Source organism: Gavialis gangeticus, unplaced genomic scaffold (genome assembly GCF_001723915.1).
Source record: "Gavialis gangeticus isolate Ggan-Ray unplaced genomic scaffold, GavGan_comp1, whole genome shotgun sequence".
NCBI lineage: Eukaryota > Metazoa > Chordata > Crocodylia > Gavialidae > Gavialis > Gavialis gangeticus.
The window spans coordinates 41,213,431-41,238,724 of record NW_017729029.1 but is presented as its reverse complement, the minus strand read 5'-3'; the positions used below and the strand labels follow the sequence as shown (position 1 = coordinate 41,238,724).

Sequence of the window (25,294 nt, the reverse complement as noted above, 5' to 3'; positions counted from 1 at the left end):
ACTCGCAGAGTAATGATCAGTAGATTACTCTCAGAATGGAAGGATGCAGCATGTGGGTTTCCACAAAGGTCTGCCTTCAGCCTGGTTGTAGTCCATATTTTTGCTAATGACTTGCATGATAGTATAGAAAGCAAATGTATAACATTTTCAATGACATCAAGATGGGAGGTTTCAGGCACTTTGGAAGAAAGGATCAGAATACAAAACCATCTTGGTAAATTAGAAGAATTGTCTGGAATCAGTAAGACAAAATTAATTAGAGACAAGTGTGAAGCACTGCATGTAGGAAGGAGAAATCTAATGTGCAAACAGGGGATGGTGAATAACTAATTGTGGTATTGCAGAAAAATATTTGGTATTACAATGGGATGAATATGAATCAACAGTATGACACGTGCAAAAAAGAGGCAAATGTCATTCCGGAACATATTATTGTATGTAAAGACATGGGAGATTGTTATTCTGGTCTAGTTGGCACTGGTGAAACCTCTACTGGAGCAGCGTCCAGGTTTGGGCACTGCAGTCTAAGATGTAGACAAGCTGGAGAGAGTCCAGAGGAGAAAGTCAAGAGACTTAGAAAACATGATCTATGAGGAAAGGTTGACAGGAATGAATTTAATTAGTCTAAAAAGAGAAGACTGAGGGGTGACATGACAATAGCCTTTCAATATGTAGAAGATTATTATTAAAAGCACAGTGTTCAATTGTTTCCCATAACTCCTGAGAATAGGCCAGGAAGTGAACAGCTTATTTCGCAGCAATAAAGGCTTAAGGTAGATACTAGGAAAAACCCCCCCTGCTAACTGGGAGGAAAGTTAAGCGCTGGACCAGGCAATCTGGGCAGGTTGTAGAATTTTTGTCATTGAGCATTTTTAAGAATAGGTGTTAAAGCGTGGTCTGGGTATACCTGATCCTACTTCAGAAGATGGGATGGACTGGAGGACCTCTTGAGGTCCCTTCTACCCCATGCAACTATTTTTGGTGGGCCACCACTACTAGGTAGTCAAGAAGGTTTGATCCTAGGGGGTGCCAAGATCACAGAGGCTCTGGCCCTCTAGCTCTGTCTGTGACCTACTGAAATGTATGTATGTCTGAGAAACAGAGTACACAGCAACAAGCAATGAACAGAAGAGGGTCTATTCCTGTGGGCCAGAGGGTGATGGGATGGGACTGGCCATAATAATATGACAGGTTCATGAAGTTTCTTTCTTTTTTAATAAAAGGCACCATCACTGTTACTCTGTCTGCACAAGAGGGGGTTTCTTGTTTGTCTTCAAAGCCATTGGCTGAATAGACTTAGGAGGAGGAAGCAGAGGCAAACCCATGGTGTGAAGAATCATAGGATTTAAGCTGCATGTGTGGGGTTGGTGAGGCATGTTTTTCAAGTGATTTGTCTTTCACACCCATCACAGGGCTGGCGATGTAGGCTCATTGATGGAGTTGGGTTGCGTGCTGGTGGTGGGGTGGTGGGTTGGGTTCATTTTGCAAGCCCATGGCAGGGTTGGTGCTGCAGGCACTCCATGCTGCACATGCATGTTATGCTCATTCTTGGTTCCTTGTCCCATGGCCATGGCAGGGCAGTAACACAGTATCATGGAACCATGAGGAACACCTGGAGTTGAATGTGTGTTGTACACATTTTCCCTTTTCCCAATGGGCATGTTCCATGTTTTTAGACTATTTTACTATGTTGGCAGTCAATGCTTTGTTGCTTCAGGTGGTTAGCCAATATAGCTGTTTCACCTGACTCATTGATCCTTATCCAGGGATAGTTAGCAGGGCCACAGAAATGTAATGCATTTGCCACAAAGAGACCACAGAACTATCTACATCCCCAGAAACCACCATAAGGCAACTCTTCCTCCTGATAGCTTTGGAAGCTGAGATGTGTTTACACGTGGGGGTTGGATATGTGGATGCGATCCCTTTATATTGGTCTCAGGTGCAGCTGTGGCAGATCTGAATCTTACGGACAGAACATGAAGCTTGTAACTATATTCAAGTAGTAGCATTTCCTCCATGAACCTAGATGGCCAAGCTGACTGAGCCACAGTTTGCTTCTTCCAAGGAGGGCTTGAATGTGCTGCAGCCATGCTTCCTTGAAAGGACAGTGTTGATTTACTGGAACAGAAGCGTGATGGGCTCTTGTGTTTTTTCACAGGCAGCATTGCCAGGTGTGGCTGATGGCAAGAAGATATAAATTTATAATCTTTCTTGTTGGGGGCCTTGGGCAAATCACGTGACCTCTGGCTGTGGGATGGGAGCAGTTTCACTTACTGACCTTGCAGAAGGACTGTGATGAGGGCTAGGTAATTGGTCAGAGGGGTGGAGTAGTTCTGTTTGTATCTTTGCTTCCTACACCCTGTATAGCCCCAGAATATAACCCTTATATTTTCTCAGACCATTTCATCTCAAGTAGAAAGGGATCTGTCTATGAAATCAGGGGTCAAGCAAGCTTCATTTGGTTTGGCAAAGTAGCTTTCCCTATCAACCTGGAGAAAGTTCTCTCCCGCCACCCTATGACATTCGTCTTTGCCTCTCTGGGGAGGTTTCAGTCTTTTAAGAGAAATGAAAGCAGAGGCTTGCTATGCAAACTGAGAACCAGCTTCCAACTTGTCTGACCAGTTACTTTATCCCCTGGACGTGCAGTGTTAAAGAGGAAAGAAAAATGTACCAAAAGCAGCAGATCAGTGAAAGACAATGTAATCCACACTCTGTCCCTCTGTTTTTAAACCCTTAGAGAATGGATTCCCTACTTTCTGTAGGGAAGCAATAGGATCAGCTGCTGAGTTTAGAAGCTTGGGGTGTAGGTAGCCCAGATTATAAAGAAGGGAAGAAAACAATAATAAACAGCAATTTCCACATATCAGCTGATCCCTGGTAAATATCTTCTCACATTTAACAGATGAAGAAATTGTGGGAGGAGAGTTATTGAGTGACTTGTCTATAGGCATATAAACGTCTGGCTCAAAGAAGCTGCCATTCTCTTCTGTTCCATCTGTGATCTGATACCAAGCCATTCTTGGCCCTAGACTGGGCTTAGAATTTCACTGCTCAGAGCACCGAGCACAGATCACAATAAAAAACACCAAATCTCTAGGGCAGGGACCATTTGCTGAGGGATCATGCTCTCAGTGGGTGAGTGGGGAGTTCCTGTTAGATCCTGACTGTCTGAGAAAGGGGAATCCAGGGTATTTCCAAGGGGTCAAGGGATAATGGTACGGAAAAGATCAAGAAATACTGATTTAGGAGATTTTCAAATATTTCTGATCAGAGAAGAAGCCCCACAATGTTACAGCGTTGTATTAAGTTTCCCCCTGTTTCTTGCAAAAGGCAAAAGTTTTTTCTTGGATAATTTGGCTACAGAGATGAACGTAGGGGCATTTGTGATTTTGTCACAAGGATCTTGCTATGGAAACTCCCGCCGCCCTTCCTAGATTCACAGTTTCTTCCAGAATATAACAACCCTCTAATACATATTCCCCATTTTGACATGTAGGCATTTGCAAGGTTAGGGTTGCACAACTCTGCCCCTGCCATTAGGGAAAACAAATGTAAATTGACTCCAAATGCATTCAAATGTTGTTGATTACAAATGTATTTCAGAGCAATAGGCACTGAAAAACAAACCAGACAATTACAAAGGGGACTTTTCCCCCTTGATAAGCTATTTTTAGGGGCTTTTTGATGCTTGAAATGAGGTTTTCCTGAGGCGATATTGCAGTGCTGACAATGAAGGAACAAAACAAGTCCCTGTTAAAGAGAGGATACATCCCTGATTTTGATTTTTTTGTTTTATAGTTGTGTAGATGATTTTAAACAGAACAAATGGTCTCACTGTAGGCCCCTGAAAGCAAGCATGTGTGTATGAGAGAGGAAAATGAAGCAACAAGTGTGAGTCTGAGTAGGGAAAGAACTGTGTGTAAATATAATGTCTCACTTGTTTACACTGTTCATTAGATGGTGGCATCTTGTCAAGTGTTTCTGTGTGTTTGCATGTGCCTTACAAGCACTAATTCTAAGTGCTTCCATTTCCAGTCTTGGCTTAGAGGCAGTTTTAAGCCTTCCTTTGGTGTAGGGAGCTTGAATGGTTTGCTGCCCCTACAAGTATACTCAGAAGGCATCGGTACTGTTCTGGAAAGAAGTGGAAAGTCTTTAGACGAGAGACAGGCTGTGATGTTGTATGTAGGAATTTGAGGGCTGTTTGTCTTGGTTTGACCACAGAGCAGTTTAGTCCACAGGGCTGTATAAAGGAACTATGCTGACCTGTATACTGTGAACAGTCTTCTGGGAAGCAACATAGGATGCATTGGGCTCTGCTCTCAGCTCTGTCACTGCTTCTCTTACGCAGACTACGTAGCTTCCCTGTGCCTTGATTTGTCCTACTGCACAATAAAGAAACTAAGACTCACCTCTGCAAAGCGCTCAGATTGGGAATATAAAAATAGGGTATTCACTTAAACTCTGCCCACACATGGGGACAGACGCCACAATGAGACAGGTGTCCCCTGTGAGTTCTCGTGTTTGAGAGGAGTTATGATTTCCTGCTGGTTTGTCCTCCTCTACCCATGTGGGACTTTGCCTTGATGCCTGGGAAGTTGCTTCTCCCATTCTGCCAGGACTGCTCTTGATGCTGCTTTACTGTCAGGATTCAAGTAAGAATTGTTGGTCCTGTGTTGCCTAGCAACTGTCACTAAGCAACAGTGGCCAGTGGACCACCATCCCTGGCTGGAATTGAAATCAACAGCTGGGTGAGGACTTGAGTGTAGAAACTGGGGTGGTGGGGTTGCAGAGTTATGTGTCCCAGAGTTCACATGGAAGTAGGGCAACTTGGCCAATACTGCCAAGCACCAGGTGTGCTGGCTTTGGTATGTTGAGGTATAAGACCGTGTTAGTGGAGAGATGCATGTTGCCATGTATGTCCAGGATCTGGAAAGGGGTGGTTGGCTGCTGAGTCCTGAGTTTAATATGCACTGTATCATGACTGCCCAGTAATGAGCTGTGTTTATTCCACAGCTTTATCCTGTGAAGATGGAGCCACGAATGCCACTCCCTCTAGAGGTGAAGGTTTTTATTATTATTTTTATATACACATGTTTTTGCCACTTGGAAAACTAACTCAGGGTCATGGGAGCCTTCATGCAACTCAGCTGGTTTCTCCTTACCAGATGTGTCCTCAAATTAAGGACTAAGGCACAACAGAAAGGGCTTGATGAACTCTACTGCTTTCCCCTGCACACTCACTCACTCAGGAAAGCAGGTACTACATTGTTCTAGCAGCTGAGCTGCTGATCCAGTGCGGGTGCTGTTATGAGAGTTAGGGTCTGCTTTGTTGTTAAAGCTCTGGGTTGGCCATATGAGTGTTGGTTTCAGTTCTTGACTCTACTGAATGCTCCCTGTATGATTTTTACCATGTCCCTTGATTCCTGTGGGCATTTATTCTAGACTAGCTTTAACAAGTAGCAGTCATAGATACTGTTCCTGCCCTCTGTGTTGCCTATTTAGATTTCAAGAACTTTGGGGAGAAGACTTTTTTAATGATGTGTTTATAGAGTGCCTCACCTAATGTACCCCAAATTTGACTAGGGACTCTAGGGTCTCCAGGCAATAAGCAAGTGTAGAGCTAGTATTCGAGCATGGCGCTGGGAGAACACTTCCATACCAGGAGTCTTGCCTTCCATATGGCACTATCTTGACATTGCATTTTTCACAAGGGCAAAGATTGTTAGCTTAGGTGTCCTGGCCATAATCCAGCTCAGATCATCACAGTCCACTGATGCACTATAGCTGAGGTAAGATATGGTGTTCTCCATTGCTTGTCCATAATGAGCTTGCTGTTCACCACTGAAGAGCTGCCACGAACCACCTCTGAGCTGGATGCATTTCTGTTGCAAGAATTTCATTAGGCTCAGTTTTTAGGTGCCTTAGGAGACAGAAAAGGCAAGACATTGGAGTTAGTTATTATCTGTGGTTAAGTGAAGGCTTCAGGCAGGATAATAGAGGTTTTGGGAGTCTCTCTTTGAGAAGACAGAGCAGGAAGCCCAACAGCTGTGATTCCAGGTACAAATAGAAGTTTGGCATCTGTTTATCTTTTGGGATTGGGGCTACTCTGCCTCCTGGAAACCCTCTTAGAAAAACTCTTTTCCTTGACACTGAAGGTGAGAAATCAAAGTACCAGAGATAAGGGAAGCTTAGTAGTAAAATACTTTGACTCTCTCACCTCCCTCTTCCATCTCCCTGGGGAGTGGGTCATTTCATTGCTCAGGTATGTGTGGCATTTGGAGCCTGAGGTAGAGCCCCTGGTACTGCCTAGCAGTAATCTGTCTGCCAAGGATAAAAATAACCTGCTGGAATAGCCTGAGTACATGTAAAATCAGGAGTAAGCAAGCTGTGATGATTCTCACTCTGACAGTAGTACAAACCTCTGTACAAATCAGGATTCAGCTCCAAGTATTGAAGCTCAAGTCTGTCATTAGAAGGAGTCTAACCCCTGACATGTCAGAAAAGTTCAGGTTCAGATACGATTCCAGAATATAATGGCCAATGTTTAGGGGTCCCAAAATTTATCACACTTGTCATTTGGGAAATGTGCAGATTTTGGTCTAGTTCCAGATATTGTGTTTAATGTCGTAGGTCCATGCCTTCTGTTACTACTGTACAGGGTGGTCCTAGATCAAAGGCAAGTGGTGCAGAGATGATACTGCCTATGGCACCTCCACCTGCCCTGAGCACAGTGTGGTCCAGCCCCCGCCAGGAAGAGCCTGGTACAGCCCTCGCCCCAGCCCACACCAAAGTGTTGATCTTTACTGGGCAGCCTGCCCTGCCCTATGTGCAGATGTGGGGGCACATGCCCTTTGTGTCCTCCCAGGGTGCACACCCCAGGCTGGTCCTCCCACCCCCTGGGGCTTCACTTACCTGACCCCTTGCTCCTGCCTCTGCCCCTCTCCATCCCTCACTGAGGGGGCCTTGATCTCCCCACCTGCTGGGCTGCGGGTGGAGCAGGGCTCAGCCCTCCTAGCCTCAGATCGACTTTCTGGGATCGACCAGTTGATCATGATTGGTTGGTGACCACTGGCCTATGGCAGTAGGTTGGGCATTTAACTTGAGTTGAACTTGTGATAACAAACTACTCCTTGTACCTTTCTTTTAATAACACTGACTTCAGTGGCAGCTGGGAGCTTTGCAGCATAGCTAGCTTGACAAGGATGATAGCACCCCACAGGTACATGTAGCACATTTCTTGCTAGGCCTGGGGTGGCCAACAGGGGCTTCGGGTCCAAAGAAAGCCCACGCAGCTCTGCTATGGTGGCCTCTTACCTGTCCTAATCCAGCTGGAACATTGCAATTTCAGTCACTGTTTCCGTTTTCAAGAGGATGCAGCTGTGATTGTTGTTCCATTTTATAGAAATCAGGTGTGGTCCCAGGTTTCTGGCCAGTTGCCAGCATGGCTTTCATTTGGACAAAGTTGTGAATCTTTGAAAGAGGCACAAATATATTCTGTTTCATGGAATGCAACATAAGGTAGGGAGGGTAAAGCATTTGGGGCCACATGCATTCCTATTGGCGGCAGTCACTTTATACCAGAGGTGACTTTGGCCCATTACATAGAGCTTAGTTCAGAGCTGTAAATCTTTTGGCAAAACATATAAACAGACATCTCATTTGAAGTGGTTCTGATTGATCAAAACCTGGGACCAAAGAGGAACAGCGATTTACACAGATTTCCCCTCTGGCAAAAAACTTGAATGAGCCATGACTATGCCCAAGAAAAACTGTTAGCACAATTTATCTTGCATACTTCACAGGTGCTCAAAGTGAAACAACTGGCTTGAAAGTCTGTAGTATACCAGAACAAAAGGCTTTCTCCCAGGGAAAAATGTAGTCTCTGTTTTTATCTTGGGTGGTGAGGTGAATTGGTTTATTGCAGCATTCTGTAGCCTCTGCCAGCCCATGTTGGCAACCTATGTCTTCAGGGCCAAGGATATTTGACTGTTTTGCCAGCTTAACTACATGTGAGTGAGCATATGAGGTCTATGTAAGGAAAATGACATATGGCTAACTAAATAATTAAAGGCTGTAGCTTCATTGAGGAGTATTAGTGGTAGCATCATTACCCACTGAGAGAGTCATTAGATGCCACTGATTGAATTTCCTAGCACATTACTGCCATTAGGCTGTTGAGTTAAAAGGAATGGGTCCAAAGGAAGCTCTGTCAGAGATGAACCCCAGGGGAACCTGCAGCTGGGTGATGTCCTAAGTCAGAGATCACATTATTTTGGAATATTTGAATTTGGAAAAAATACACAGAAAGTTGTAGGACTAAAATGTAAACCATGCTGTGAATATTTCATATTACAGATATGAATGTTTCACTGGGGCAGTGACCATAGACTAGCCATACTTATTTTTTTGTTCCTATTAAGTTTCATGTTTAGAATGTCATGAATAAGCACAAAACTGACTAAGCTCATGTTCAGATTCAGATCCAGATCCAAACTTCCACAGAGCTGAATGGGATAGGCATCTGAGTGGTCTGGTCTAGTCACATCTCTAGTTTTAAATTCTTGCCCTTTTATGTGTAAAGGAGTGAATCTAAATCTTGGTCCTTCTTGATGTCATTGTGTACTTTTCATAACTGTGTCATTTCTCTTTTTGGTTGTAAGTCCCTCATCACCACAGTGTCTGAACACTGCACAGTATTCAATGGATTTTATTTTTGCAGCAGATAGAGAACTAGTACTCATTTTACAGATGGAGCAACTGAAGCAAAGAGTGGATTCAGTGCATTAAACAATGTTACACAGGAAGTCTGAGGCTCAGCCAAAGACTAAATCCAAGTCTTTGCTATCCCCTGCCACTGCCCTATCCACTAAACCAGGGGTTACCTAACTGTGCTCCACGTACTCCTGGGGCTACACAAAAAATCTCTGGGGGTTACACAGGAGAAATTCTGTAATGGTGGATTTAATTTTCATTCTAATAATAATTGGCATTGAAGGGGTTAAAATATAAACTATATGCTGGTAGCAGTACACAGGCGACTGGTAAATCTGGAAGAAGAAACAAGTTTGGAAACCTCTGCACTAAACCATCCTTCCTGCTCTCTGTCCACCCTTTTATCAAGTGTTTTAGGACACCCATCACCATCTTGTCTAGGCAGTCAGCTCAAGAACAGTTTCTTCTTTATTCTTCCCTGCAGGCACGTTCTGAAATGGACAAGTATCTTTCAAGTCAGGCACCACAAGTACCAATGCTGCCAGACAAGAAGTATCGTCGTGAGAGTGCCTCAGTGGTGGATGAGTTCTTCTCAACAGAGAAGCCAAACTCTGCACCATACAGTGTGAACATCAACGTGATACTGCCTGACACCACACACCTACGGACCGGGCTCTACCGGCCATCCAAACCTCTTATGCCCTTCCCACAGATCAAAACAGAACCTGGCACCAGCTTTGCCCAGCCCTGCTCCTCCACATCTGGGTCAACACAGACCCTGCCAGATTTCACCAGTGTCTTCAGCATGCCTCAGTCAGTGGCGGTGAACAATATTTTCATCAAGCAGGAGATGCCCACAGAAATCCCTTTGTCCACCAGCCCACACCAGCCACAGCTGTACCAGATGCCCCTTGGTAATGGTGGTGCAGATGTTGCCACAATGGCACCCTCTACTGGCAGCACCACAGCCATCAACACCCTCAGCGGTGTCACCATGTCCACGGGCAATGCCATGTCCAGCATAGTCCACAGACCTGTCCAGCCAAGTGGACAAGTGAAACAGTTCCACCATGTCTCCCAAGGACAGGGGAATTTCAACATCACAGGGCAATTCTATCCTGTCCCAGGAGTGAACCTGCCCCCTTCACCCCCAAATTCACAGCCAGGTAGCCCTGAGAATCAGCCTGAGCTCATCAACACCATTTCCCCTCCCCCATCCTATGAAGCCACTTTTGGACTGAAACTGGTGCAGTCATCCCAGATGCCCACACTCCCAGATGGGCTTGGGGCACTCTCCCAAGGGCACATTATAATGCAACCCCCCAAATACAACAGACGCAACAATCCTGAACTGGAGAAAAGAAGGATCCATCATTGTGATTATCCAGGTATGGCCAGAGCTGTCATGCTGCTCTAGTATCAAAATCCATTCTTGTCTCACTTAGATCTACCTTGTTTGTAAATTATTGTGACCTTGTCCAAAATGTCTGCACCTGCTAATGTTATGCTGTGCATCTGTTTGGCATTTGGCATCCTGAGCTAAAGGCCATGCAGTAATTTCTATATGCAAGCTATGGGAAAGATGGGTCAGGTGCTGTGCATAATGTGGAAGTTGCACTATAATACACATACAGCAGTAAGATTACATTGGCTCCAATCCACCTGACATATCAGCAATCTTGCGACATTCTTTAAAGCCATAATTCTGCTTTTGACACACCTAACTATTAAGGTTGCATGTGAGCAATTACATGCCATGCAGCAGGCTGTGTGTTGAATAAGAGGGAGCACGGAAGCCATATTGGGTTCATCCTGTCATTTGCTACAAGAACATGGGGGCATTCAAAGAAAACAGTCAGTCTACCTTGATGACTGATACAAAGAAATGTTTTTGTTACTGCAACACACAAATAGCTTCTGGAACTCATTGCCACAAACAAACTACTTGAGCCAGGAAGCTGTGGGCCTGGCAAGATTAGAAAATAATGCAGGTTCCAAAAGCATCCAGATTTACAATAGCAAGTGTTCAAAAATGACTAAGAGTCTTGGAAGGGACCTAAATCTTCCTGATCAGAATGAGCCTGGACATGATTGGACTGGCAAACGGCTTTGATTGCTTTACACAATCCTTATCCTTAGGGAAATCTCATGTTGCTTTCTATAAAAGAGTGATTCTCAATGAGGGTGACTTGAGGTCCTTTCAAGGGTGTCGCAGGGTGCGACACAAGGTTAGTGCTGTTAGATGCGCATGATTCACAAGATAAACCCAGAAGCCATGTCCAGACGAGCACAGACATGCAGTATGTGGTGCCATGGACCCATCTGCAGTGCCACACACCACACGTGCAGGCATTCCCTGTGCTGCTACCTTGCAGCGTTGTGGGGGAAGGGTGGTTGACCCTGGGAGAGCCTGGGATCAAAAAAGCTCATGCTGAAAGAAAGAGGGGCTGCATATGTGGCAGCGCGTCACCCAAAACCAGAGCCCAGCCGGCTGGAGTCACACTCTGGCTGCTGGCCAGGGTACCTGCTACCGCTGCAGCCCTGGGAGGCCCCAGAACCCCAGGTGAGGCTGCTGGGGCCAGCACAGTTGTGCACATGGCCTGGGAAAACAAACGTCCATACTTGTCTGGATTTGCCCAGAGATTTCGAATAGGAATCTAGTGTATTAAAAATGTCTTGTCCTGTTGAGGTCTTTCTGAGCCATTTGCAACAGAAGAACTGCTCTGCTGTTTTTCTGTGGTAAAAAAATGAATGAGAAACAAGCTGGTGTTGTGTGAGGGGGCCTTGAGTCTAACGAGGTGGGATTCTGAGTGCAAAAGAAGTTGAAAACCACTGCCACAGAGGTTCAGCCTGTATCGGAAGTGCAGCATCTGGCCCATGTTACTCAACTCCCATTGAGTAAACACTAAATAAATCCACAGGTGTGGAAATGTTTTGGGGGTTTCTTTAAAGCTTTACCACTGTTCAAGAAGGGTTTTAAATGACCAGCCTGTGCTGGCAGTGGCTGTGTGGGCTGCTGCCAGCCACAGTAGCATCTATTTTTGCATCTCCTCGAAAGGTGGCAATGAAGGCTGCTGCCCTATTGTCCCCCTCAGTTATGCTCGTGGTGAAGGTTTCACTGGAATGGTAAAATAAACCCTTTGTTTATTTTAATAAGGAAGCAAAAGGAAGGACAATGCTTTCAGACTCTTACAGAAATCACTTAGGAGCCCAGTTTTCCCTCCTTTTAGAGTGCTCAGGGCTTTTTGTCACTTACACTGACCCTTGCTGGGGTTTCAGGCTCTGCCAGTGGTCACCACTGAGAAAACATCATTTGACAGTCCTTAGCAGTGTAGTCGAAAGGCCGTTTGTCTGCACATATGTAGTCCAGGAAACTAACCTCAACCACATTCTGCTGTACGTTTGGTTCTCTAGGCTGCTCCATTCAACTCCTTAGCAGCTCACCTCCAAAGGTGCAGTTCACAAGGGGAAGAGATATAATAGTTTGCAGAAAGGCCCATTGATGCCCTGCCTATTTTAGCGGCATTTGTACACATGCTTCTGGAGGTGGGTTGTGGGGGGGAGGCACTTTAATTAGAGCAGCTCCAAGAGCCGCTCTAATTAAAACGCCCAGAGTGTCATGTGTATCAACATCCCCCTGCTGACAATGGTGGTGAGGGCACTTTATCTAAAGCTCGTCAAATGAGCTATAGTTAAAGTGCCCCACCACTGTTTTTCAGTATGGGAACAGGGATACATGTGACACTGGAGTCTGCTGGAGCACAGTAATTGGCACACTCCAGCAGACTCGATTAATTGAGTCTGCTTCAATGTGCTGGAATTACAGCGGGTTGGAGCAGCCTTCATGTGCATAGGAACTGCATGTGTTAGAATCAACTCTCCCACAGGCCTCCTTGATGCTGCAATTTGTCAGCCCCTTCTCTAAATCCAGAGAGATTTGAAAGCATAAATAAATATAAATGTGAATATGGCATCCAAGGACAGATCACCACAATGAGAGTAATTCTAATAAGAATCCCTAGATCATAGGTGACATTTTTAAGCTATAGAGGACCTGTAAACAGAAGCAGAACAGATTCCTCTCCAAGAAAGAGTCCATCTGTGAGAGATGGACATTCTGCTTTCTTGGTTCCCTGTGAAGCTGTGAGACATTGCAACATCCTACCCTGGGATGCCTTAGGCCTGCAAAGAACCATTCCAGCAATCAAACAGCTTAGATCAGTCGCTTGGATATCCTGGTTGGTAGGAGGCTAGGAAGATATGGTCGTTGCTCCCAGGGGTCCATACTGATATAGGGGCTCTTTGCCAGACACTCAATCCCATTGGGATGTTGTTAGGGTCAGGAGTATATAACCATGCTGCAATCCAGTCTCCACCTGCACTGGAGGCATAGCATTCCCAGCAGTGGTGTGGTTTCTCCAAGATCTGCTGCCAGCTGAGACAAACTCCTTTTGGCTCCTAGTGTCTTGGCCAGTGACTGGGGGAGGGAGAGGATAATCCCTTTGAGGAAAAAGGGACCCTAATCACAAAATTCCAGAGATAGTTCTGATTTAGGACTCTTTGAAGATAGAGGGTGTTCAAATCCAGGGTCTTGGTTGAACCTGTCATTGACATTTCAATTAGTAAATTGAGGGGGCATTAGTAAAATTCACTTGTGGGCCCAGTTTACCTCAAAGTTCAGGTGTGGTTATGTCCAGCCCTATCTCTGTCTGGTACAGACCATCTGAATCCTGGTTTGAATCTTGGCTGTGATGGTGGCTCACTTTGACATCATTGCAAATTCCAGCAGTAGGGTTGAGGACTCTGTTGACTGACTACAGGGCATTTCCCAGAGGCATCCCAGTACTGTTCTAACAGACATAACACAGCAGTCTCTCAGCAACGTTGGTTTAAGTGTAGCCAACTTCAAACACAGAAGAACCAGTGTGATCCTGTAACTAGAAAAGAAGACTTCTCAGTTAGGCAAAAATAGCCATTAAAATTCAGAGGAGTACACACTCCAGAGATAGTGTGTGATAATAAAGTAGTGAGCTGGGGAAACCTCATGAAGTCTGGAGTCTAGGGTCAATTCAGACAAAATTAATGGATGAAAAAGATGTTTAGCAGAACACTGATACCTTCTTGAATACAGCTGTAAAGCAGATTTTCTGTCTTGAAGGAAATCCTCTTAGATATCTCAGGTGTACTTAATATACTCAATTTGCCATTACTTGCTAATAGTATAGCTTTGCTCCCAACACTTTTGGATTTGGGGTTGAGAGAAAGCCATCTTCATCTCCTCCCTAGCTGACACCCACTGTGCTCACTTCTGAACATAAATGTTCCTGTTTTGATTTGCTTCTGCAGAAACAAATGTTACCCATGCCTTTGCATCCAAATACCCTCAATTTTTCACGCTACTATTTCCTTTTGGCCACTCCATTGGGCTATGGCAGACCATAAACTTGATACACCTATTTTAAGTCATTTTTAGAACAAAACTAGTTTTACACTGTGGGGTTTTCTTTTCTACAGGCTGCACAAAAGTTTACACCAAGAGCTCCCACCTGAAAGCACATCAGAGAACTCACACAGGTAAGAGTCCATCTTATGACCTGTCTATCTACTAGCAGTATTTTATACTGTGCCCCTCACTGTAGTGGTAGCGTTATTGCTTTCAATAGTATTACTCAAGAGAGGGCTTTGGTGTAGTCTGATCATGATCACTACCATAGTGAATACAATTAGATAAAGAAATACATCATTGTTTGTGGACAACAGCCCCGCCCACCTCAGTAAATCAACAGCTATACCTTCTAGTGCATATTACTGCACAGGTTCTAGCTGTGGTACCTTCACTTGGTGTTACTTCATGTCATTCTAGCACTTGGTTGGGGCTTTGGTTCAGATGAATATGCACCCCAAGGTACCCCGGCTTCCCCTGCACAAAGTCATCCAAGTGTACCTTATGTACCTCATGTACTTATGGTTAGGTCTTCTCCGAGGACAATTTTTACAATCTGAAACTTTATCAGATTCTTGGCAAGTCCTAGAACTGGAGCTGCCCTCATAAATCTCTTTTATAGAAGTGTTGATCTTTACTGGGTGCAATTAAGCTGTGCCTGGGTTCACTTTTCTTTTTTATTAACAACGAACAAAACACAAAACATGTGCTGAGCCTGGGAATCATTTCTCATACTTGGCTCTGCTCCTATTTCATCTTATCAGTGCCACGAAGAAGGCATCAAAGACATTTTCCCTATGAACAAAGCACAGCATTTTCTTGTCTGTATGCATGCTGTAGAACTCCTTGGGAGGAGGTAAAAGGAAAGAAAAGGAGGGACAGTGCCCAGCATGCCCTGGGCAGATAGTGTCCGGGTTCTGTCAGAGGGGTTCCCCAGGGCATTGTCAGAATGGGAGATCCTAACAACCTACCGTGAGGTCTCCTTCTTCAAAGCTGAAGAATGTTTTCCCTGATTCCTATCAGGACACTGGTATTTGCACTTTTTAGTACAGATATTTGACTTCTACAAGTCTCTGTAGATGCGAACTCCTTTTAAGCCATTGTGCAAAGACCCAGTCTAGCAAACCTGATGCCTTCTTTTGGAGCCATTTTATTCTCCTTCCTGGTGCTAGGTTTGAGGTCTGTGTATGACCTCCTTCCTTCACATGCCTCAAGTGGCTCTATGGCATGAAACAGAGAAGGAAAGGAGGATGTCTCTTGAGCTGGTATGAGTACTGGTGCAGGCTGGTAGGAAAATCTAGAATGACTGAAGGGAAGACACTGATGAGCTGATACTGAGAACCATGGACCACTCTTCCCCATGGGCAAGCTCAAAGCCACCATATTCATTTCACTTCCAACATTAATCTTGTGTATCTAGAGTGGAAAGGCCAGAGTAGTAACTCCCTGCCCCTCCCCACCAGTATCCCGCAAGGAAGTCACTTGGCTCATTCACTTGAAGAGTTAATCAAACCATTTGGGATAACTGTCCTAGTGGGTTCTAGCTTAAGAAGTATCTCTTTAAGACTTTTACCTGGGGTTTGCTCTTTCTATGGTCTGGCCTGTATTAATCTCTGGGAGAAGCCATTCATTGACTGGGTGCCATTGTGAGATTAAATATCTAACCCCATGGCTGCCCCCCCACCTCCTGGGGGATTGGAATGCCTGCTGGGGCCATTGTTTGAGCCTGCCCTGCCGTGCTGCCCTGGGAGAAGGAGCCAACTCATGGGACAATGGAAAGCGTTTTGTTTCCATTCTGGAGATCAACCGGTTATTGTTTGAAACTAAAGGGCCTTGGTGGGGCTGACCCAGCCAGGTGACCTGGCTGGGACAATGACTGTAGCTGAGCGAGGCAAACCATGTCTTTGTCTTTCAGTGTAGAAGACTAACAAAGACTCCTGCAAACATGTGCGATTTAGAGCACGCCATAAAATTCCCAATATACTTCTTGTAAATTGAGCTTAAGTTCCTATTTACCAGAGACATAAAAAGCTCTCTCATACCCACTGCAAGGCTAAAGTTCATTTTTCTGCTGTCTGTGTCATGTTTGCTTCTGAGTTCACACAAATATCTGAGTCTGTGTTGGGGGGAGGGGCGCACACCACTTATTTGGGTGCATGTGGTATATGCAAATACACATGTGTTTGTGTGCATGTATAGATGCATGCATGTCTAGAGGCAGGTTTATGGGCAGGTGGCGTATGTGCCCATGTGTCTATGCACAGATACATGTCAGGAAGGTTGGAGGCATGCATGCATGGGTGCATGCATCATGGGATACCTGTGTGTGGCTGTGAACTCGTATATGTGTACATGTCCATGCATCTATGTTTTATGCCGAAGTGCATGTGTGTGTGTGAGGGTACCTGTGCATATCGGATGGCTCCTGCACAAGGCTGTTCATACATGTTGTGTGTGTACGTGCACTTGAGCTGCTGTGCAGCGCTCACTAATTGGCTGATGAAATGGTAAATATTTGAGGTCAGGAAAGTCAGCACATTCCATGAACTCTGCCTGCTTGTTCAGGCTGTTAAGAGCGAGGACTAATATTTGAGGGAGACACACCCAGCTGCAAAGAAGGCTGCAGTTCTTAGTCCAGAGTTCAGCTCAGAAAGCTGGGCTGCCTCTGCAGGGTGCAGAGAGCTCATGGGTATCTAGAAAGGAGTTGTGGGACTTCTTCATATGAGTTCCCAGCTGTCTGAGAAGTCTCAGAATCCAGTCTTTTTCTGCTAAAAGAGAGGGTGGAGATGAAGAGTCACAGAACCCACTAAAAATAACCCAGCAATCCTTTTTGTGCACATCAGAATGTCATGTTGTTTAGGTCCACCATGGTCCTGGCTGGAAAATGAGAGTGGGGAAAAGGGTGGAAAATTGAGTGAACAGCAAACGAACAAAATTGTTACAGTTGAAATTTTCCATGGAAATGTTTGACTTTTCATTGGAAAAAACAAAGACCCAAGCTTTTCTATCCTTAAACTCAAAGCAAAAGCCTACAGGGAACCCAAAAGAATCTTGTTTGAAACTTTACGAATTGAAATGGTTGAGTTTGTCATAGGTCTGAATGTGATACCTCCAGTCCTGTAAGGCAGCTCATGATCAGTTCAGAAAGAGCAGAGCAAGCAGAGTTGGGTATCACCATCAGAACGGCTGTACACATCACATGGGATTGTGCCTAGACACAGCAAGGATCACATAGGTAGATGGATAGAGTTCATGGTGCCTCAGAGAGGATGGAAGGACAGACAAATAAGCAAGTGCTGAATATTGGCCCACTGCCATTGATGCAGAAACCATAATCTGTGGCCTGTTTTTCCTCTGCAGGAGAGAAACCGTACAAGTGTACATGGGAAGGCTGCGACTGGCGCTTTGCCCGCTCTGATGAGCTAACCCGGCACTATCGCAAGCACACGGGTGCCAAGCCTTTCAAGTGCGTTGCTTGCGGGCGCTGTTTCTCCCGCTCTGACCACCTGGCCCTCCACATGAAGAGACACCAGAACTAGTGGCAGGACCCCCACCATAACCTCCGTCTCCAGGAGCAGCTGGGACTCCTTCCCTCTCTGATGGACTCTTCTTGTACATAGGAACAAAACCAGGCTGTGACTCAATGGCAGCATGGGGTCTGGATGTGTCCGTGCCCTGTCATGAAAGTTCTCTTGTTGAAAGATTATTAAAGATAGACCTGTACACTGGCAAAGATCCCACTCACCAACGAGGAGATGTTCTTTGGACTTCAGAATTCTCTCATCCAGCAAATTCACTATTTATTTTTCACTCAGGAGCAATTTTCTCTTTTGTGTCAAACTTCGGGACTTTTCTTTCCCTTTCAGGTCTCTGTCTTGTTAGAAATGAGCAGGAATGTATTGGGAAGATGGGCTGGCCAGCAGACGAAAGGGCTTATTTAAGTTTTTGGTGGAATCCCTTTGGACCTGACCATCTCATGACCAGAGGATACGCACGTAATGCAGCAACAGCAGCAGATGTTCACTGCTTGTTTGGAAAGTCAAGTCTTTTACCTTGTTCTATATGTCAGTGCAAGAAACAAGGATAGAAAAATTCCCGTATCTGACATGCCCCATGACTGGAGCAGATCAAATGCAGATGATCTGCTGTTCATGCTCCCCAGAGCCCACTTGCTGTTTCCTGCAGTGAGGTGGCTTTGGGGCATGAATTCCTATGCATTTTGACCAAGTATTTCCATCACTGTGCCCTTATTGCTTCTGGTTCCAGGATGGTTTTGGTTTATGTGGTTGCTGTGAGAACCAGCATGGCTTTCAGAGACAGGAAGTGGGCAGTCACCAGGAAAACACAAAGCTTTGCACTGTACCATTGATTTCCCAGAATGCACTGGGCAGGTCTCTTCATGCCTTGAATGCAAGAGACTGATTATTACAAATCAGATATTTTTGCTGTTGCTTTTCATGCATTTTACCAATTTCAGAAATGCCGCTTTCAAGAAATTCTAATAAATCCTGCTGTCCACATTGTAATCTTGTTACCTACCTCACAGGTTCATGACCTTGGGCTCTTTAAGGAATCTTCATTGTCTTCCTTAACATGCTGTGATGTGTAGTGTATACCAGAAACTGCTAAAGCCTATGAAAAATTAAACATAGGCAGAACAAGAACAGGTGATACCAATTTAAACAGCAGCAATGTAGATAATGAATAAATCAAGAACAAGTAATCAATCAGCCTTGCATGTTCAACAGAACACTGATTTTCCTGATGAAGCAATGTAAGTAATGTACAGATGGTGACATGTGTGATAGATTATCTGCTAACAGGATCTAGGGCTTTAGAGGCTCTGGAAATGTTAACCCTAAGTGTGGCCTAATAGTCAAATGTGGCCACTAGTTACCCGTCTCCATGTAAATAAAATCAGTTAGACTTCTGGTGAACAGAGCCAGCAAGTTTAGTTCTGCATGTGTCAATGAAGATGCAAGTGAAGGCAGATGTTAGGGATGATGCAGTCATTACTGGTTTAGGGTTACACATCCATTAATGTAGGTGTGGCACTGGGGACACTGGCAAGCCACCTGCAAGGCTCTGTGAGCTCAACATTTGGGCTGCCCCTGATTAAGTACTTTCTAAGCAGCTTGCCCAACCAGTTCAGAGAGCCCTGTTTAGGCCATGCAAATAACCCAGCTGCAGTGACTCACTGGAATTAAACTTTGGTGACCTCCAGATGTGCAGGCTGAGCCAGGGGTGGAAAAATCACTGCAGAGCTTGGCGCCAAGTCTATGAACAGGGATCAGGCTCCTGTCTTGGCTTATTGAGCTGCACTGCCTGGGCTTACCAGGTCTGACTTGACTCCACTCTCCAGACATTTCAGCTTGCCCAACCTCTTTCGTGAATGGGCTGGGAAGCTCTGGTGATTTGGGTTCTCCAGCAAGTCAACACCAACCCCCCCCCCCACACCTCTATTGTGACCCTGACAAATGGTAGTTACCCTATAGCCAGGGCCAGGCATGTAAATCAGTCAAAGATGACAAACATAATAGAAGCCAAAACAAGCAAGGCCTGGAACCCAAGTGTGTGACTGTGTACATTTCACACACTGCTTTCTAGTGTGGCTAGGGAAGTTTCCTTGTGCATCTCCACTAAGGTTGCATCTCTTTATTAAAAGGCCTGTATTATAACACAAGGAACTGCAATGTGCCATATGCTTCCTTAGGAACTGCAATGTGCCATATGCTTTTTCTGTAAAATATGTATTCTTTTATCATATACCTTGTCAAATAGGGGTGTGTTTTGTGTGTGGATGTAGTTAGAACAGAATCCTTTCATTGGCACAGACTCTGGTGTGCACAGGCACATGCCAAAGACATGACAGTCCTAATTACCCAGTGTTCAGAGGTATTCCTGAGGATGGGGTGTTCCATCTGAGTTCAGAACATGCTTTAAAGCTCAGCGTTGTACAAAATATTCTATCCTTCAGAACTCTGTGCTGACATCAGGCCAATTCTGGCAGCCAGGTATGGCAGCAAACACCGCTCCCCCTCTGTCAGACACAGTGACCAGAGCTATTTTATGGGTTTTTTGTGCCATTTCTCCAACACTGATAGGTGCCACACTGAGTATGAATTCTTCCAGGTAACCAGCATGTATCTGTTTATAGAAAGATCCAGTGACTGTATGATGTGGGGTGGGGAAGTTTTTCAGGCTTTCAGAACTGCACACACGCACATATACACTGTCTTTGCAGTTATCTAAGCTCAAAGGCATTTCATTGTAAGACAATATATTCTTAGGCAACTACATCTGGTGTATCCTGGAAGTTAGGGCTGGGTCAGTGGCTTAGGTGGAAACCCAAACCAGCCATGTTGAAACCTGTTGTGCCCAACCCAAACATAGTTGGCTTGGGTTCAGCTGAGAGCATTGCAATATAGTGCAAATGCAAGTCTTTTCACACCATCCCTCCTTCTTATTAAACTCCCCTACCCACCCACATTCTCCCCAGATAATACATGGTCCTAGTAATTAACAGCTTGGTTGCAGCAGTCTCACTGAAAACAGCAGCTTAAAAATGCAACATTAAGCAATCAGGCACAAATCTTAGCAGTGTGCCTAGTGCAGTAGCCCACATGTATGGTCTCACTCCAGCCCTCCAGCTGTGCGCGCAGTCTTGAGTGAAACAGGGAGAAGTTCCATATACCGTCTCTGGATTCTTGGCAGCATATAGCTTCCAATAGTTAAGGATGTTACTGTTCAAACTTTATTTGCTACTGCATCAGATACAGTGTGTTGGCACAATGAGGCAGCAATAAGTCTACTGAAGATCTTGCTCTAGTTGGCTTAACATTAGACGTTACGTGCATTTTTTCATTTCAGCTTTATATCTTCTTTCTGGTGTACTTTTTATAGCTTAGGAAAATGTCTTTAAAAAAAATCTAAAGAAAATTTCCCACAAAAGAAGTTGAGAGGCTGATTAAAATGCAAAACAAGTTTGAACAAGAAACAATTTCCTCCTCTTTTACACATTAAACTCACATACACATGCTCAGTGCTGTATTGATACTAAGTGATTAATGGGAACTATTTAGTCATTAAAGTGACTCAAAACATAATATCTTTACTTGACAAATCTCCCTTTTTGGGAAAAAGTAACCGCAGTTTTGGTTTGTTTAAAAAAAAATTCTTTTTCAGTACCATGCTTGCTTGGTAAAAGAAATCAAAATTAAAAAACAAAACTTGAAAAACATTTTCTAAATCTTGACATCAAACCAGAGTAATTTTGGCTGGGAAACCTACTGCTTTCACCAAAATTGGGAACATTGTACCCCAAAATCTTTGGGGCTTTTTTGTGAATAGTAACTAAAATTCTCTATCAGTTTTTGAAAGCATGTAGCCAGAGTCATTTTTTTCTTTAAAAGAATGTTTTGCTGTTCCCTCTTTGTGTGATCCAGAAGTGAGACCCACTGGAACCTTAAGTGGAACTTGAAAGCATTTGAGGAATTAGCATATTACAAAAAAATTCTTGGATAGTGCCTCATTGGGGGAGCACCACTGCAGCACATGCTAGCTATTACAGTAAAACAACATGTCTAGAAGTATAACAAGCCCACACCAGCATATAGCTGCCTGTCCTGTGTCATGGGCCTTCAAGAAGAGTGGACCATGAGAAGAGTTTGAAAAAAGTGTTGGAGGCTATTTCCCCATCTTAAGCACAAGATTCTGTTTCCCTCTCCTACAGGCATAAGGACCCATGTGCTGGATTTTCTATGCTTCCTTTAGAATAAAATTTGGAGAATTGATATCCCTATTTTGGGCTTTCATTTGTGCTTCTGAGTTTGTAACAAGGTGGAGGAATTTCTGTAAATAATAGGGAATTTTGTACAGAATTTTGTATGTGGAGTTAAAGCAATTGTTTACTGTATAAAACAAACACACACACAATTGGGACCTGGAAAACTGTGGTGGAAGGTTTATTTTCTGCATAGGTTTTTTGTCACTTTTACAGATATTAATTCATCTAATATTTTGTACTAAAATTTCACTGCAAGGAAGGATAGTCATTCTTCTCCCCTCCACCCCAAATGCCATTTTAGCAGTCATTGCCTGATTTCTTGCTACATTGCCATAAATGCCATAATCCAGTTGCTAGTGTCTCTCACTGTGTGTGAAGAGGTGTATTCATCATATCAAAACACAGTAGTTAGGGGGCTGGAAGAAACTTCATTGCTGACTACAAGGGAAAGGTTAAGACTTCTACTCATCTACACACACCCAAGCGAAACCAGCAGAAGTCCTAACTCCTGTTGTTTCTTCAGCACAAACCAATTCTGCCCAGCTATGAGCAGAATGAGAGATCAGAAGGATATGTTAGACTTTACCTTTCATAAAAAATGCAATCAAAAGATAATTTTCATTAGGATGGATTAGAAAATCAGAGTGCCCAGATTCAATGAAAAAGTCACCATTTGTAATACAGGATATCTCAGGCCACAGACAGTCTAATTTGTATTCAGTGGTTCAGGAGAAGGCTGAATGTCATCCACCTGCCAATAGACTTGGCTAAATGTGTAGTGTTAAGTAGGGAAAAGGAAAAGGAATCCTTTTCTAACTTTCACAGCTAATTGGTCACCTTAATGTCTGTGGAGCACGATATTTGATCATTCTTAGCCTAGTTTGTGCATCAATTGGGGCGAACACTTTGTAATACAACATGCAGCACAGAAAGGCAGCTAAAAGGTTAATCAGCAGTTTACTATGCCCCCCTCAAATGTACACTCCTGTGCCCTGAAATTAGACTATCATCTGTGAGGCCAATGCTTTGTCATGGATTATCACTCTTCTTAGCTAACATCTGTCTCCAAGGTACTCACCTCTCCCTGGCTTCTAGAGTCCCTTCTGTGAATTCATAGGAGCAGTCTTCAAGTTACTTCCTGTAAGTGGGAATTCTGGGGAGGAGCAGGTTGAGAAAATGAAAATCCCTCCCTTGCACAAAAATTAAAAAAAAAGAAAAAAAGAAAAAAGAGAGAGTGTGATTGTGAGTTGGCAGGTGTACAATGCGATGGGTGTCTTGGATGTTAAACTCAACTTGTACATTTTTTTTTTATAAAAAGGAATGAAATAAACAGATCTTTTTAAACCATTCCCTGATGAATGCCAGCTTCTTTCTCTGACTGCTTCTTTATGATTTCTTTGCTTTCCTGGATACCAGAGATGGCATCCATCTCTGAACTGTGCCTAGGCAGTATCCTAGTAGAGTGCAGCAACATTGCATTGAGCTTCTGGAAGTGATGGTCTACAAAAGAGTAAATGTACAGATAATGTGGATGTTGTGGCTATCGGTGCTACTTGCAACACTGGAGAGGCATTGCTGTGACAGATGGGTCACCAGGTAAATCTTCTGGGTCAGGCAAATTTCTATGGGCTCTTGAAAGCTTTAACGCTGTCTTCAGTGATGTGCAATTAACTGATATACTTTGCTTTGCATTTTACCTTTGGCAGACCAGGTGAATGAATCCAAACTTAAACCAAAATGCAAACATTTGGCCCAGACACTCTAATATAATTCAGCACATCAGAGGCTTATTAGCTAGGGTCTGTGTTTTGGGCAGTGGTGGCAGGGACTGACCCACCTGTGGCATCTGCTGCTAGGCTTCATGTACCCCACTCTAAGTGAAAGCCTGGGGCTGGTGCTCCATGACATACCACTTGTTATGTTACTCCACTTAATTCCACTGACTTCAAAGAAGCTATGCTAATGTGGTCTATTTACTAGAAATACTCAGAAAATGAGATTTCCACCTGCCAAGACATTCAGGTATGCCAACATTTGGGTACATTCCCCAAAAAGCTGGAATATCATAGATGTTCATAGAGTGAATAGTTCAGAAAAAATCAGCTTGGAAATGTCAAGGTGAAAAAAAAGTTATTTTGATCAAAGCCAAATATTTCATTTAGAAATGGCAACATTTTAAATATTTTTTAACATTTTGAAATGTCAGTATTTTTTGTTTTCCATACTTAGACACACCAACATATCTTTTCAAAAGAAAATGATTCATTTAGAATTTTCCAGTAAAAATTGAGACAGTTTATTATAAACCAACATTTTCCTGCCAGCCATTTGATTTCTAACGAAAAAAAGAAAAAAAAATCTGATTTCACTGGGAAAACTTTTCAGTAAGAAATGTTTTGGTTTTACTCTTTAGTCTGCTTTTAAGAGGAATACTTTCCAGGATGCTGAGAAAAGTAACCTTAGAATTGTTTTAGCGTCTTGTCCATAGTGCTTGAATGTCTTAAATAGTGTAATCAGGTTTTTGTTTGTTTGTTTTTCCTCTCATTTCCAGGCCTAAAAGTAACTTGAAAAGTAACCCAGGATCAAGGGATCTGGCTTGTTATCATACTGTGTTCATAATGGCCATAGAAGTAGGATGGAATCGTAATGCTACTCTTTGGCACTTTGGCATGAGACCCTTAGCTCTTCTTCCATAAGCAGCCTGCACCTGTAGGAAGACCAATACCAAATAACATTTTTGAAGACTACAATTAAAGAGAATGTCAGTGCCTTTATTCTATGATGATTGCTGATAGATTTGATTATATTCAAAGTGTACTATGACCAGGAAATATTGGCTCAGACGAGACAATGGTAAAAGCACTGCCCCTTCACTCTGCAGTAGTGCAACATTTGCTCAAACAATGTACAAAGAAGCTGGGTTGAAGAGCAGAGGGAGGCTGTTGTTCTATGAAGGATTCTGTTCAAATCAGGAGCTCTGCACTCGCTAAGTGTCACGGGCATTTTTCTGGAAGTGGATATTCTTGGGAGAAAGCTTTGGTAGAAAGCAGAGACCAGAACTGAGACATTTGCCTAGTAGGGGAGGACTGGGGCTGCTTCGCAAAGCATATAAAAAAAGAAATGCCAGAGTCCACTCTGAAGGAAAAGTCCCCTCATTGCCACTGTGTTATCACTGTCTGAAACTGAGTAATTAAAATTGTCTGTGATCAAAGTTCTTCTTTTTCTAAAGGCTGTGCTTACCTGTAACTGTTTCCTGGCCTGCTTTCCTTAAGCCACAGCCAAATCACCACCAGCATGCAGCTGAAGGCTGTCCCCTGAGTTAATTTTGGCCTGCAATGTCCTGCAATTGC

At 43.9% G+C, this 25,294-nt stretch overlaps 1 protein-coding gene across 2 annotated transcripts in view; it reads left to right on the top strand.

Annotated features, from left to right (window-relative positions):
• The window catches only part of LOC109300690 (Krueppel-like factor 5), a 56,864-nt gene extending 33,573 nt beyond the window's left edge, over positions 1-23,291 (top strand). Inside the window, exons 2-5 of one of the 2 annotated variants that reach the window (XM_019521464.1) lie at positions 5,017-5,061; positions 9,200-10,103; positions 14,230-14,289; positions 17,519-23,291. In XM_019521464.1, coding sequence (XP_019377009.1) covers positions 5,017-5,061; positions 9,200-10,103; positions 14,230-14,289; positions 17,519-17,697 — 1,188 coding nt within the window. In that variant the 3' untranslated portion in view covers positions 17,698-23,291. The remainder of the gene's footprint in view (positions 1-5,016; positions 5,062-9,199; positions 10,104-14,229; positions 14,290-17,518) is intronic. The other variant, XM_019521465.1, reaches the window with a different exon arrangement.
• The last annotated feature ends 2,003 nt before the right edge of the window (positions 23,292-25,294 follow it).